Genomic DNA, 15,848 nt, shown 5'->3' with positions numbered 1-15,848 from the left:
TAGTAACACCAAATATGCTTAAAAACGCCTTAAACACACTGGATATTCTTTGCCTTCCACTCTTATCTTGTAAGAAAACACTGCACTGTTACTAAACAATTTCAATCATCATCACTTTTATTGCTAACTTTTCTGGATCTACGTCGAAGCGGAGCACTTATGGATACTAAGCCAACTAAATAAGAAACTTTTCATCCTTTGTCGCTATGTTATTAAACAGAGTTATCAAAGTCTGTCGATGATTTTCGTTAATATTTTGAAAGCACTTTAAACGCGAACACCTAAAACAAAAGATCTATTCAATAATAACATGAATACTTAGATATATATTCAGTTTTTGACATACCTTCAATCAGCGCCAGTAACTCTAGCCGGAACTCCCACATGATTTATATGTGCCACACCACGTACTTTATTTTCCTTTATAACTATTTCTTTCTCTACACATTTTTTCTTTTTTTTTCTGCCACTTTGTAACATTACTTTCATTACAAATATCGTTAACACTCGCTAACTAATCAAACAGACCGGGACAACGGTGCTTTTTGCAGGAATGCGGATGGACTATGGCTGTTTTTGTAGAACTACTTGATCTTTTGGCGGCTGTAAACCCATACTATGGTTCTTATTGTATAATTTTGTAGACTTTCCCGGTCAAACAGGTGGCCCCTGATTTGTAAGTGTCAATTTAAGCCGCGAGATCCGAATTTTAGGACTATGGTCGTTTTTGTAAGAAACGCTTCAATGGCTCCACTTTCTTTTAATCATTCTTTCTTTGTTTATCGACTGTGTAATATGTTTTCATAATAAATAGTACGGAACGCGTTAAATATGTAATTTGTGTATTGTTAAGACATTATTGGAGACAAAAGTTTAAAGCAAATGTCGCAGCAAGGAAAATATGTGGAATTGTAGGAGAAGACACAGTCAATGAACGAACGTTACAGCGTTGGTGTAATCGTTTTAATGGTGGTGATTTGATGCTTGAAGATCGTCCACGCTCAGATCGTTCACCTGCGTGGAATATTGAGGTTACAAGGGAAGCAGTAATAAACCAATCTAGTATCAGCACTCACCGATTATCGAAATCCCTTGGACCTTCTGAAGATACCATACATCACCATTTAAAAAATCTGTAAAAGTTGTCGATTTTTCTAAGCAACCCGAACAGAAAAATAGTGGTTAGGCAAAGGACAATTACTAGAATTCGTCGTAAAGAGCGGTCCGGACCCTGCACTGTCAGATTTCTATTTATTCAGATCTATGGCGTGGTAAAAAAATCGAATCCAAAAGGAGAGATCCAAATTTTTGCAACACAAATAAAGGTTTTACCAAGGTCTCAAAGTCCTTGCTGAATGTTATGTTACAACTCTAGAATTCGTTGGGCTATGGTTTGAATATGAAGGCTTACTTTTTGTATGATTATTTTATAAACAAAGTAAAACCAAAATTATTTATGAGATATACTGTTGTTTGCGAATGTCTGTGAAGTATGGTGTTATCAGTTTTCTTTGTATGCTAAAAGCCTCAAAGCCATCGATATTCATTACGATCTGTGCAATGTATGGAGAAAACTCTGTAGGGAATGGTTATAAAATTGATAAGCGCGCTTAAAGATGTGCACAATAAAAAGCGCTTATCATTACTCTCGAATTTGCGGAAAAAACTCCAAGAGAATAGACGCTCTACTACTTTATCCTTATCTGAAAGTATTAACGAAATAATGGCACCAAGCGATTGGACAGTGTTTTGATTTTCTTTTTATCCTTCGTTACACCAGAATCAAAACAACTATATAGTTAAGTTCACATGATCAAATCATTGTGTACCATCTTGGAAAAGGAGGTATTGCAGGTAGAAGTTTTTGCCTCATAGAGAGACAATAAACTTCGCTTCGCTATTCAAATCAACATACGAGATTCAGGTCAGTAACTACCACATGTTCGTTCTTTTTAAGAAACACCTGAGTGGTGAGAATATTGACATTGAAGACGAAGCATCAATATCTGTATTGCAGTAGGTGTCAAAACAGACGATAGAATTCTTTGCTAACGGAATACTGAAAGTAATTAGACAATGAGTGCCTGAATATTGGTGAAAATTATGTTGAAAATAAATAAAGCTATAGGCTTTCATATAGAGAAAACATCTCTGAAAAATTTATGTATTTTATGCTTCGAAACAGTACTTATTTAAAAAACATATCTTCTTTAATCTATGAAATATGTGCTGTTTTGAGGATGGGATAGGTTTCACACATACAAACACTGAATTACTTGAATAAGAAATTGTACATCGTGGTTTGTAGGCTCCTCCGAGATCGTTTTAACTTCTTTTATTTGGATTCTATTTCCTTTTGGCGGACTTGGAGAAGATTCCTTTATTGCTCTAAGTTTATTCGCTCGAGTTGCTAAGCTGTCACTTCTGTTGAATGTTGTTGATATTTTTTCTTTTTGTAATGAATAGCTATCTGAAACTAATGCGAGGTTTCAATGCACTACAATATTTTCGATAAATGTGCTTTTGAAATCTGCAGTCCTCCTATTTGTGAAACAAATAATTAAAACTTAACATAGATATCACAATATTGCCAGTACTTAGTAGTTAAACCTTTTCTAACGAATATTCTCTGCTGATTTGATTTGGTTTAGACTAGTCAGAAAGTAAAAATCATCCCAAAATCTGTAAAATCCTTTCAAAAAGCACTCGCACAGAAGCTGTCAAAAATTTATTAGGTGGAAAAAAGTTCGTAGGCAGACACATAGGTGGCGATACTAGTATTAATTCATGATTTTCAGTTAGCCCTAACCCCTAATAGACATTTGTATAAATTTAACAGCTGTCGTACAATTAGTTTGTCAGTTAAAGTATTTAAGCTTGGTTTATGCATCCAAAATTAAAATTTAACATTAAACTATCAAATTAAATTACTAGATGAAAGACATTGAAATAATACTTCATGCAGTTCATGCAGAACTACATATATAGGAAAAGCAATGTCTACAAGTCAGTAATGTCCTTTAGGCTCAGATAGACAGTGTCAAGAGCTATGCACATTTGTATGACAAAAAGGACCCATACAAGGAATTTTTATGGGTTTACCAATAATTTATAGTTATCCTCAATTTACTGCATAAACTAAAAAATTAACACCAAGAAAGTTTAGTTTACTGTTTATTTCAATTGCTTTAGAGCAAGGCAATGTTGGTTTGAAAAAATGGATAAAAAAATATGGTGTGTTTAAACACATTGGTTTTTTAAAAAATCACTATTGAAACCATGGATTGGCTTAGTAAACATTATTCGGACTTTGCCCCAGGAAAATCAATCATTGAGGAGTGGTTTAAACGACACGAAATGCGAACCGAGGATGATGCACGAAGTAGACGTCCCAAAGAGTGGGTCCCCAACGAAAACATCAAAATGCATTAATATATCAACAGGTCCAAGAAATAAGAAATTAAAGAAAATATCAAACTTTGAGATTGATATGACTTAGACAAAAAAATGTATCAGACATATATCCTGAATGAATATTTGGGTATGTGAGATCTCTGTTAAAAGTGGGTTCATGATCGATCCAAAATTTTTGCATCGATATGTGAATGAAACATCATTACACGTCGGAGTTCTAAACTAAACTGTTGAGAATACTTAACTTGGATCTTCTTACTAAATGAAAAAACTTACAATCGTGATTTTCGTGAAATTTGTTGGGATTTAAAAGAGAGAAAAGAATTAAAATAAAACAAAATTTTTAGAATTTATTGGCAAATAAGTACTTATTAAAAAAAATGTCAAGATGCGGCTATGTAATCTTTTGGTCCGTCCAAACCTTTTTTTCATTGTTCTTTACAATTTATGGATATAAAAGATCAATATTTATATTAGTCTGTAAAATATTTAAAATGATCGTACTAAGTAAGATTTTATTAGACTATTTATAGACTAATGTATTCGTGGAACAAGTCTAACGACAATTTTTTTGAAAGTTCTTCAAATTTCTTTAATCTGGCTTGAAAATACCAACAAAGGTTCAATCGTGTTCATAAGCGTAAATAACGAAAGATTTGTTTACAATGCCTCAAACGTTGAAGGGTAATCGTAGCATTGTGTGACATCGGCTTAACTCAACGTCCGAACAGAGTGTTTTTCGTGACCCCCCTATTATAAAAAATTAAAGTAAGAAGTTTTTATCTTACTCGCTATTTTGACGCGTAGGTACGCTCATGAAGGGAATTTAGTTTTTTATTTAAATTATTATATTTATAAATCTATCCTTAAGCTATTTCGAAGTTAATCGCTTGCATTTAAATTACCTGTTCGTTGCCCAGTATCTATTGGTTTTATTCTTCTTTTCGGTAAAGATATACTAACAGTAGTAGTAAGTGGTTGTGCATCATCTTTCATATTAGCTAAGTCAGGAGTAGATATCCAAGATGATGGAGAATTAAAATCATTACTTTCACTATAATTATTTTCATTTGTTTCTGATAAATTAGTACTTGACATCCAGTTTCTACTTTTGCTCTCACCATCCCTGTAACAAATAATTGATACAAATTTTTTTCTACAATTACTTACCATTAGAAAAAATACTAATACTACATACGAGGCTTCTTCTGAAAAGATTCCAATCCAATAAAGAAACAAAACATTTCTTTCCACACTTTCCTTTTTAACCATGCTATAACGTGCTCGTCTGATGAAAATATCTTTTAGGAAAGTGAAAATTTAAGGTTTGGAAACAGGAAAAAGTTACTGGGGGTCAGATCTGGTGAATATGGTGGGTGATCAACCAATTCGCGAATTTTAGCCAGGACGATAACTGATAAGGTGCGTTGTCCTGTTGCCGCTTTCTTTTTTTTTTTTTTAAAAGTGGTCGCTGTTTGCAATTTTTTCCTTTCATTATAAAGCAATGATGCGTAAAACTCTTCTATTACTTTTGAAGATAATCGATGACAACAATTCCATGACTATCCCAAAAAACAGTCGCAATTACTTTTCCCGGCCGATGAAACCGTTTTTACTTTTTTCGGAGTAAGTCCGCCCTTTGTAATCCACTGTCTACAGTTTTTTAGTTTTAGTTTAGTTTATACTGGTGGATTCAGGTTTCATCTACAGTTATGAATCGACGCAAAAAATCTTATGGTCGACAAGTACCATTTGTTGAATTTTTTCGATGAAATCGCTGGTTGTCACAGTTTTTGTCCGTGGTCCTCTTTCATTTACGTAGAATTATTGCCTTTCGAAACCAAACCTAACCAAACAACTCGATAAATAAATAAAGGAATAAATGTGTCAACTTTTCGAAAAAAATTACGGATTTCCAATCTACTAACAATATAAATTTCAAGAGAACTTTGCGATAAATGGTAAGTAACTTAATTATATGTTTACATGCTTGCCGAAACTTTGCTAAAAGTCCACAAATGCTTGGATGTCATTTATTAGTTTGCGTGTTCTCCACTGTATTCCGAACAGACAGCTGTGCAGGCGAACTTTGCGAACGCGGAAGTTTTGTTGGCGATTTCGCTATGTTCAACATATTTATAAACAAAGTAAGAACAAAAGATACAAAATGTTCGGCAGACCAAGCAACAACGTGAACACATCCATTCAGCGATACATCGTGAACGACAATAAACCCGCGCTAACATGTAAAAATGTCTTAAGAGCTTGACAAAAGCTGTTTTTTGATATCTTAAAAAACCATATATGTTATATTTCTATATGTTTCTATAAGCTGAAGTTGTTCCGGCTAAGGAAGACAGAAAGGCAACGATTTCTCTATCCTCCAAGGTTTCAGCTCGGTTCTGCGTATTTTCAAGCATGCGCAATATAGATAAAGTGTCTCGAACGAGAGAGAAAATGTCGGCACCGTAACGTGAAGACGTTTCTTCCCATAAGAACTGTCCAAGACTAGCCTGGATCGGCCATAAATTCACGCAAGTCAAGCCAAACATCCCGTGTACACATATGTATTTGTGGACACTAGTACAGGCCTGCCAAGCATGTAAACGTAGCATAACTGTCCCACTAGATTCTTACTCCACTTTTTGATTTAGCGGGAGGCGTTATCGAAATATTTTCAATCGAACAGATACCATTGCTTGAAAATAAAAAAGTCCACAATATCAAACACAATTCGTTCACCTTAAGGTATTGGTCTCGAGAAAATGAATATCTAAGCACTCTTTTATTAATTATTGTTAACCCCCTTTTGGATTAACGGAAATAAATGTAGAAATATATGGAAAATCAAATTATCTCTAAAGTTTCCTGTTAATTTTGGAGAGTTTTTATTCTGGAAGATGTTTACCCTGCTCAAAATAAAAGTATCTAGGTTCAAGAATATGATCTGTCTAATATCTATCAAATGATAGATAAAGTATTTAATATATAATCAAATATTTGAATTTGTATAAACAACCTATCTATGTAACACAATTAACATACACATGAAGTAAGAAACACACGATGATAGTTTTTGGTTATTTCCAGTAATGATTCTAACAACATTCTCGTTTTTATTGATATAAGCAGTTGGTTTATAAAATGACATTGCATACATTTGCGCTGGTGAGCATGCTCCATTCTTGGGCATGCGCATGTCATTTCGGTTGTAAATGGCTGAGACAGATGTATGTATGTCTGCACTATTTGCATATAAATAATACTTATTAAAATTACATATATGACTATTTGGTCGTCATCTTTTTCCAAAACCCTTATGGTAGTATAGGAATATTAAATAGATCAACTTTATAATGCTTTATAAAATTTTCTTATCGGAGTATGAAGCGGATCAAAGCGTATGTGTTGATATTTGTGTAATATCCAACTGCCCTTCTAGCAGCATTGTTTTATGAAGGGTGGCATTAATTACCAGTTTATGACACTCTAGAAGCAACAAGATACGATATCTAAGTGGTTTTTACAAAATAAATAGATCATTTCTGGCATAAAAAATGTAACGTCTCATAGAAGCGTAAATATTATAAATATTAACTGAATCAATAGATTTATAATCCTAACTATATTTCTATGATTAAAAATTTTAATGAAATAACCTAATTGATCTTGTACATGAGAGAGAAAGAGAGAGAGAGATTGAAACAGATATTGAGCGTGCATGCGCAATAGAATACTATTCGTGTATAGAAGGTTGTATACCTGAATGATGGGTCGTAACTGGAAATATAGATGGCGCATCTTATAAAATTTTAGTAAAGATACAGCTAAAGCGAGTAAATAGTAGCGGTGGATTACATAACAGTTAGTCCGGTTCCCGGGCTCTGAACGGCTTGAGCTTGTATTACAAGAGACGAGTTGTTCATAATCTGTCATTACGACGGTTAAGATCAAAATAATAGGGTTTTCTTCAACCTCCTGACAGGTATACATAAATGTATACTTATCAGGGTGTTGAAAAGCCTGTAATAAAGCATAATTCATTCCTCCTCCTATCCTTTATTCTAATAAGAGTATTGGACATCCTTCAAACCCGTTAAAGGTGTTATTTCAGCATCGCTTTCTCTTTCTTCAGTTTTTTTCAGAAGTCCACAGAAAAGCAAGTTATACGAGGGGCGGTGTGTGAGATTGCATTTGAACATTCAGATATTTACTACCTCCCTCCTTACCGATTCTTTAGCAACCATTGTTGTACAAAGTAACTCAGTTCAGCTTATTTCACAGATGACTGGAGAGTTTGAGGTTAGATTTCCATTTTTTTTTGTTTAGTATATAGTGGTTAGAGTTTTAGTTAAGATTTGCAAATTTGTTTTTATTTCACTTTTGTATTGAAAAGTTAGTTTTAGATTTTACCCTGATTTACTAGGAGGACTGATTTGAATTTAAGTTGGCAGCTTTGTAGATTACTAATTGGTCGGTTTTACACAGAACTTTTGAAATATAATTGACAATAGATAAAATTGTAAATAAATAGTGTGCATTTTTTTCGTGGGTTTTTTTTATTGTTTTATTAATATATAAAAACAGTTTTTGGCGGGACTAATTTGAAAATGGACTCAGATAATTCATGTACCAGAAGACATTTACCCCCCCCCCCCTAACAAAAAAGAGCTCTGTAATTTTATTCTATTTATCGTCTACATAGAATCAAAACATATGTAGTTAATTTGGATAAACAAATCTTAGGTGATGAATTAGAAACAGGTGAATGCCATTATGTTTAAAATTGTAAAAAAGTAGGGTAGAAAAGGTTTCAACAACATCTACATTAAAAAAAGAAATGCAAGAATGATTACATTATAAAGGCCGCTAAAGATAGAGGAAGCGAATGTAGTATGGGAGTTTGTTCAAGTGGACTCGAACTGCTGATAGAACGAGACAGAAAAACCGTATACTATTCTCTGTCTTCAGTGGGGGGATGGGAATGGCAAAGGTGGAGATTAACAAGTTTTGATTTTAATGGCGAATAGATAGAGATTATTAAACCAGTACTTTTTCACTCTCTTCCGATAGTATAATTCAACCAAGATCCCGCTCTTTTTATCATCAATATTAATTCTTATGTATTAGTATTAATCCTAGGTCCACGGAATTCATCGTATGGCAACACTGGTTGTCAACTTTCAAATTATATATTGAAAAACGCCCAAGTTCGGCTGAAATGTCTTAAAAAAGGTGCTATATTAATGAGAAAAAGTTTATTCCTATTATAAATATGGATTATTTTTAATCATTGAATAATACTAAAAAACTACGTTATATCAAAAAGCGAGTATATATACAGGTATTGAAGCAAGAGAATCGAATTATGTTTCATTCACCGACAAAACTGTTTCAGTCATAACCATAGAAACCCCACTTTCAAAATGTTTAACATATTTCTTTCTTTTAAATCAAATATAGAATTTAACGTAACATAAAGAACTTTAACTTATACGTCATTATGAATTTATTAATCCTGTTTATGATTTAATATTACTTTTACGACATCCAATTTTATCTATATTTCCAAATAAAATAGAGAACTTGTGATCAAAATATTATATGTATATCATGAATTGAAATTTATATTTTCTCACACGACGCTGAAAACAAAAGAGAATTTGAGAGAGAGAGAGAGATACAGAACGTGTCTGCGCAATATCACACTAGTTTGGGTGCGTAGAAGGTTGTGTGAATGGTTCGTAACTGGAAGATGAAGATGGCGCGACTTATAAAATTTCAGTAAATGTACAGCTTCAGCGGATAAATAGTGAGGTGCAATATTATGTATTAAATATTTAATAAAAAGGAATAATAAGGTCGTAACGACACTACGGATGGGCGAATGAAAAGATTAAATCGATGATTATATCGTATTGATATATTCTAAGAATATGGATGGATGCAGCGTAAAAAATATCGTCGAGTCTTCAAAAATAAAAGAATTATTCGAACGTTAAAAAAATTAATGCATTTTTTATTTTCGTCAGTTCTATTTATTATTTAAATAAAGTGTTATAAATTATATCCATGATGTAAAGACTACATTATGATTATATCCATCTATATATCTACTTAATATAGGATCCTTAGTTCCATTTCCAGATTTTAGTGATCTTGAATTTGTTGATATTTTTTATAAAAGCATTATAATGTTTTGTTTTCAAATGCGTCGCTAAATTTGTCGTATTTCCACATGTTTTGTATGTGTTACCACATAAATTACAAGAAACAGGTTGATTGTTCCCATTTTTAGTAAAAAAATTTCACACTGCAGACATTATAAATAAAAAAAAATCCAATTACACAACGAAAAGACACAGCAAATCACACCACGTAATGTCGCTTACCGCCATTTTACTGTACACTACACACACATACACAAGCAACATAATACAATACAGCTATGGTTGTCACGGTTACACATAGAGGCAGTTAGTATGAAGTTAGTATATAGTAAAATAAAATAAAGTTTTCTTAAAAAAATATCGAATTCGATACTCAAAAATTAATATCGAATATCGATATTTCAAGATAAAAAAATATCGACGATATTTATCGATTAATTTTTGAAAAAATAGCGATAGTTTGATATATCGATATTAAGACAGTTCTGCGAGGAACAATCAATATTTCACAAATACGCACGGCATTCATACCAAATTAAGAGATGAAAAATAATGTTTACTCCCCGTATAAAATTCGGTAAACATCTAACAGTCAGTCCACGCGGACTAAATCGGATCAGATATGACTACATATAATTATTAAAAGTAATTATACATTGCTACAAAAATCAAACGTATAAACGTTAATTATTATTTGAATTTCAATGTTTAAATTCCAATATTTTCACGTAATATGCTATTCGCATCTTTTGAAAAATTATGCTTCAATTACTGTCTTCTTGAATGTTTTTTTTTGTAGTAGATGGTTACATACCTAGTACTCCATGATAAACTGGGTGTGGAAACAGTGGATGCATCCTTGTATAAATTTGAATCGCTCTCTCTTTTCTTTCCCCCATGTTCTTTGTAATCCCTGAAATCAAAGAAATAATCTACAGTTAATTTTATTCCGAAAGGGAACAAGAAAACGAAGATGGGAGATAGTGAAAAAATACAAAAACATCCCGGTATATGGAGAAAATTTTGAAATTCTAGCACTTAATGATTGAAAAATTGAGGGAGAGGATAAATAGTGAGAGAGTAAAGATAAATAAGCTGAAAAAGAAGATATTTAACATGAGTTGAATGTAATTTCATGTGTCATGTGCCATTTCAAGTTCATGAATCATAGGAAACAAAGCGAACCAAGACCATAAGACAGAAATAACGATAAAGTAAATGGAAACAGACGAAAATAGTAGTTAAAAGCTGTAGATTTTGGAAAGAATGGAAAATGGCTGAATGAATGGAAGAAACTTAAATTCATAGCATTTAGGTCCAATTTTATCTACAGTTTAAACCTCAACCGTCGGTTTCAAATTGGTTACATTTTCACAATATTATGAAGGGTTTTGGTATAATGATTGAAGATTTGCAAGTTATATGTGATGAACTCGACGATTATAATGAAGAAATTATCAACATTTTCGACACAACTAGAAAACGTTCTAAAGCGAATCTTTAAATTATCCTACATTCTTTAAATTTGTTGTGGTTCTATCGAAAACATTACCGCTTTTGTTATTTTCATCATTAAATCCTTTGCCAGCTCATCCCAAAATTTTTTCTGCAAGTTACCGTACCCCTTTTTTTGGATTCGACTGTTTCTTCACAAGGATAATCAAAAGCAAAAAATTTGGTTATATTCGTGACAACTGGCAGAAAAATGTTTTTTTAACTGTGACCTGTAAAACTGAGCGATCTTGTTTATTCTTGGCTTAAACTAGAATTGAAACCACAGTTTAAACGTTAGCTTAATCTCCAGCTTTACCCTAGGTTGTAAAATTGGCCTTTAGTTGTTTCATTCTTAAAAAGGGTCTTGTCGTTTTTAGCATAGTTTATGACCTGACATTAACAACTCTGATATATAGATGAATAGATCTCCTACCATAAGAATGTGAAAGTACAATATCTTATTATATCATTTTTCCCCTATGTGAATGTTGTACACACATGAAATTGAAAATTTTTAATTATGATCATAAAATACTTCCATCCACATTTGAGATAAATAAAATATCGATAAAAAATAAATATTAATTTCTTGATGCCTTAACAATAACACAAAAAGAGTGAGTATGGTATGGACATTTTGTAATTCTTCTATATGGAGAGTTTCTTTAAATGGACGACTAAGGAAGACAGAATGACAATAATTTCTCTATCCTCCGAGGTTCCAGCTCGGTACTGCGCATTCTCAAGCATGCGTAGTATAGATAAAGTGTCTCGAACGAGAGAGATCATGAATATTGTCGGCACCGTAGCGTAGGGACGTTTTTACTCATACCAACTGTCCACATAGGAGTATTACATATACGGGTGTAGAAACAACTGGGTTCTACAATTATTCAGATTTTTCACGTTATCCTATTTCTCAAAAACGCTCAATGATTAATAATTTCATTAAACGGCAATGGAAAAATTAAAAACTGTTTCTCTCTTAAACATCTTTCTCTTTAAACATCTCTTAAATATATCATGTGAAGGACTTATCCTTACTATGTATAAGGACTCTTTCAACAGTTATAAAATTAATTTAGTATAATTATATGAAATTGAGAATAAAGTAGAAAGGACATAATACTTTAATATTTCATCAGTTCAAATTCTAAAACAACAAAGAATACAAATACAAAAACAAAAAGGAGAATAATTGGCTTTTTTCCATATATTGAAATTTAAATTTTGGCAATAAGCAAACAATATATGAAAGTTGTGACAAACACCAAAATATTTACGAGGAAACGTCAAAAATAATTTTAAACACTGGTAGGATACTGGTAAAAGTTAATTGCAAGAGTTTTCAACATGATAAATAATCTTACCTAAAACATCTTTTACATCTAGTTGGCCATCTGACTTGAGGGTGGAAGCCCAGTGGACAAAGGGGGTCACCTTTTGCTAAAGGATACAAATGGTGCATTTTCTTTTATGGAAATCTGAAACAAAATGATCGTTCTTTAATTCTAACTGTTATGATAACTCAGACTAGCGGAACGAATTTAATAATATGACTTATGACAGAAAATATTGCACTTTTGGCTACTACGGCTTCCTAGAATTAATTAGACCACCAGCTGATGGTCAAACTAGAGGTGATAGAAATTAGAGATACCCAAACCTCTTATGCACTGGATATTAAATTTTTTAAATGAATTAGTGATAAGAGTAATGTTGATTTAGATAAATGATATTCAGTACCTTCAAAATGGTCTAGGTTTGAATATTTATGGTTTTAGTATTTTTGCTGCTTTTATGAACATATTTTTAAATAAAAAACTAATCGTAGTCGTAATTAGAAACAATGTTTCAATGAATTTTAAAGTAATTGTGGTTAATTTCGATAGAGACGCTGCATAAAGTTAGATGAATAAAAAGGGAACATAAATAGTTATCTAAATACATATCTAGCACAAAGTAACTACTAATAGATGGTTTTCTAATATATTTTTAGCGTACTAAAATACAACGCAGACTACGTGTATATGAAAAGGAACTCAGATAATCTACATAAATAAATTGACTCTACAATTAGGCTGTATACATTATTATTAAAATCATACGGATTAAGACATTATTCCTTATTCAATTGACGTTTTTCTTTTTTATAATTTACACACACCTCATATACAAATATATTTGAATTGAATTTAATTAGTGTATGAAGCAACCAAACCAGAGAAAAAAGCTTTCAACAAATGAATTTATACATTAATTTTGAATCCAAGGGATTCCAGTTTAATTTAAAGTTGAATAGAATTACGACGATAATACAAAGAGTATCTAACATAAATAGCAGTAAACATCTGTTCTGTATTATAACGAATTCCAAAAATATAATGGATTTTGCTAATTACAAAAAAATAGTGAAAACCTTAAACCATAATCTAATAAAAAAGAGAATCTGTACAAATAGAGAAAAAAAATGATTAGAGAAATGCAATGACCATTTTAATGTAAGGTTATATTAAAAAAATTAAGTGGAACGTTGACAACACAATGAGATTTGGGTAGAGAATTTGAGTTACCGAGACTGTTCAAAGGAATTATCTTGCTGCGATACTGGAGAACCCAGTTTTTACAGCTGATCCATAAACCCTACTCCTTTTAAAAAGTCTAGAATTTGGGATAGCTGTAATTGCCAGAGATCTTCGTCTTCTATTTCAAGCGCTCCCAGGTGTAGTGTTTCAAACTTCGAGAGCTTGTGGTTAGAGGTTTCGTCCTCTGTGCAACAAAATCTGCACGCCGCATTATCTACTACATCTAGCGTCTTCAAGTGTTTGTTGAGGCGACAGTGCCACGATAGAACTTCTATTGGTATTAGTAGGTTGTTTTTACTTAGGCTGATACATTCAGCAGATCTACTCTGGTTATAGTTTCCCAGAAGTCTTTGCCTGTCTCAACCCCTGTATGAATCTATGTTCCAATGCTTTGGCTCTAGCTTCCTCTGTTGTAAGCCCATTGCTGTGGCAGACCACCACGCTCAGTTCACGCATCAGTGGGTCATCTCTGCCTCCTGGTTGTCCAGATTCCCGCAAGTTTTTATTCGTAGAAGAGGGGGTGTGTTCCCACTGTTTTTTTCTGTTTCTCTTATTTTTATCTGTCTCCATGGTTAATCCCACGAGTAGCTAGGGAAAGTTTGGTCTATTACAGCAGAACCCCGCATGCCGGAGTAAGGTCAGGTGTTCCAAGGGAATCGTTCGAGACAGCAATCACCCTGCTGCCATTCATACGTCGCCACGTTTTCGTTCAGCTTAGATTCGGGGGATGTTTATCGACCTCCCCGTCTATTTTGTGATATAGATGACACTACTGGCGTTTATAGCCACAAGGAACTCGTCAAGCTTCATTTAGTTTGTTTACCTCAATTTTTCTCATTTCTTCTGAAATATTTTATTATTTTTACAATCAATCAAATAAATAATCTGTGTGGTCATTTATTTTGGATATTAACACACCATATTATCGAAAGCCATTGCCATGAATATCTAACTTAAATTACCATTCACTTTTAGTTGATGAAAGACAAAACATTTTTTGAAAATATGTTTTTAAATGCTTTGATCTATGGATGTATATTTTTAAATACAAATATACACAGATTTAATATTACATTCATGTATGACAGAAATAGTTTTTGATAACATCTAAAAACATACTCACTTTGCATTTTACGTTTTTGGAATATATATGGCTTTTAGACATTCAATAGTCATTTAGCTGTACACTAAATTTTGTAATGAAGTTTACGACGGAAATTCAAACTTAATATTATTTGATTTATTCAAAATTGAAAGCAATGATCTTTACTTTTCTAAAAATTCATATTTAATTATGAAACAAAGTTTAGTGACTAAGTTATAGTGATCAAAGATAATAGTTTTGTCGGTTTGTGGGTCAGGGTATTATAAAATGAAATAAAAAGAAATTTTCAAGTGCAATAGCTACGGATTCCTGCTATCTATATATAGACCCAGCTTATTAACGCATTCGAATAACGACAGTTAAAACTGAAAAATTAACAAACTGTATAGGTAAATATAAAACCTCACTTACAGTTTTATCTTGTAGGTTAATAAAAAAACACTTCAAACACACTCTAACAACAGTCTTCAGACAAATTCCTAACAGGTAATCTTTCGAAACATAACATGTGTAATTTAAACATTACATAACAATGATGTAGATTAAATTTAGAACATTGAGGAAATTTAATTTTTCTGAAAAAACTACGAACACATACAAGCGGCGTGGATACACAGTTTTAAACCGAGGAAAACCGCCGTCGTCAGGCTAATACACAGAGCACGACGTCATATTTGCCTGCCTGATTTCTTGCTGGGTAGTCACAAAGTTGTAGCTGAACGCTTATCTAAATTTTGGCTAGAGTCCAACTCTTTCTAAATCCTCGTTTTTTTCAGAACAAACACATCTCGCATCTATCTTTGAAATTATTATGCAGGCTGTTTATATATTTTATATTATCAGTAGATCCGCTACAGAAAAGATGGCGCACAGATGTGGAAAGTAAGTCAGGGACAACTAATGATACCGGGAAAAATGTAAAAAATAACTCCCCAAACAAAAAACCGGAAAAAAGGTTATTTGAAAACTTAACTGAAAGCTTGCAAGATACACGTAAAAATATGAAGGTTACAAATTTATTATTGTATCAGATAATCTTCCCCGTTGCCTTTTTTTAATTCTATACCATTTCTAATTCTT

The 15,848-nt window shown here is 32.4% G+C and overlaps 1 protein-coding gene across 8 annotated transcripts in view; it reads right to left on the bottom strand.

The window, feature by feature from the left end:
• The window catches only part of LOC130897008 (myosin heavy chain, striated muscle), a 34,261-nt gene extending 18,697 nt beyond the window's left edge, over window positions 1-15,564 (bottom strand). For 4 of the 8 annotated variants that reach the window (XM_057805482.1, XM_057805490.1, XM_057805516.1 and 1 more), the window contains exons 1-5: window positions 15,180-15,475; window positions 12,449-12,562; window positions 10,399-10,497; window positions 4,320-4,540; window positions 2,277-2,476 (exon numbers count right to left, since the gene is read on the bottom strand). In XM_057805482.1, coding sequence (XP_057661465.1) covers window positions 2,277-2,476; window positions 4,320-4,540; window positions 10,399-10,497; window positions 12,449-12,546 — 618 coding nt within the window. In that variant the 5' untranslated portion in view covers window positions 12,547-12,562; window positions 15,180-15,475. Of the gene's footprint in view, window positions 1-2,276; window positions 2,477-4,319; window positions 4,541-10,398; window positions 10,498-12,448; window positions 12,563-15,179 lie in introns of all 8 variants that reach the window. The other 4 variants (XM_057805506.1, XM_057805532.1, XM_057805542.1 and 1 more) reach the window with 2 other exon arrangements.
• Window positions 15,565-15,848: the final 284 nt, after the last annotated feature.

This window comes from Diorhabda carinulata, chromosome 1, assembly GCF_026250575.1.
Source record: "Diorhabda carinulata isolate Delta chromosome 1, icDioCari1.1, whole genome shotgun sequence".
In the NCBI taxonomy this organism is placed as follows: domain Eukaryota; kingdom Metazoa; phylum Arthropoda; class Insecta; order Coleoptera; family Chrysomelidae; genus Diorhabda; species Diorhabda carinulata.
This window is presented reverse-complemented; position numbering and strand designations above follow the sequence as displayed.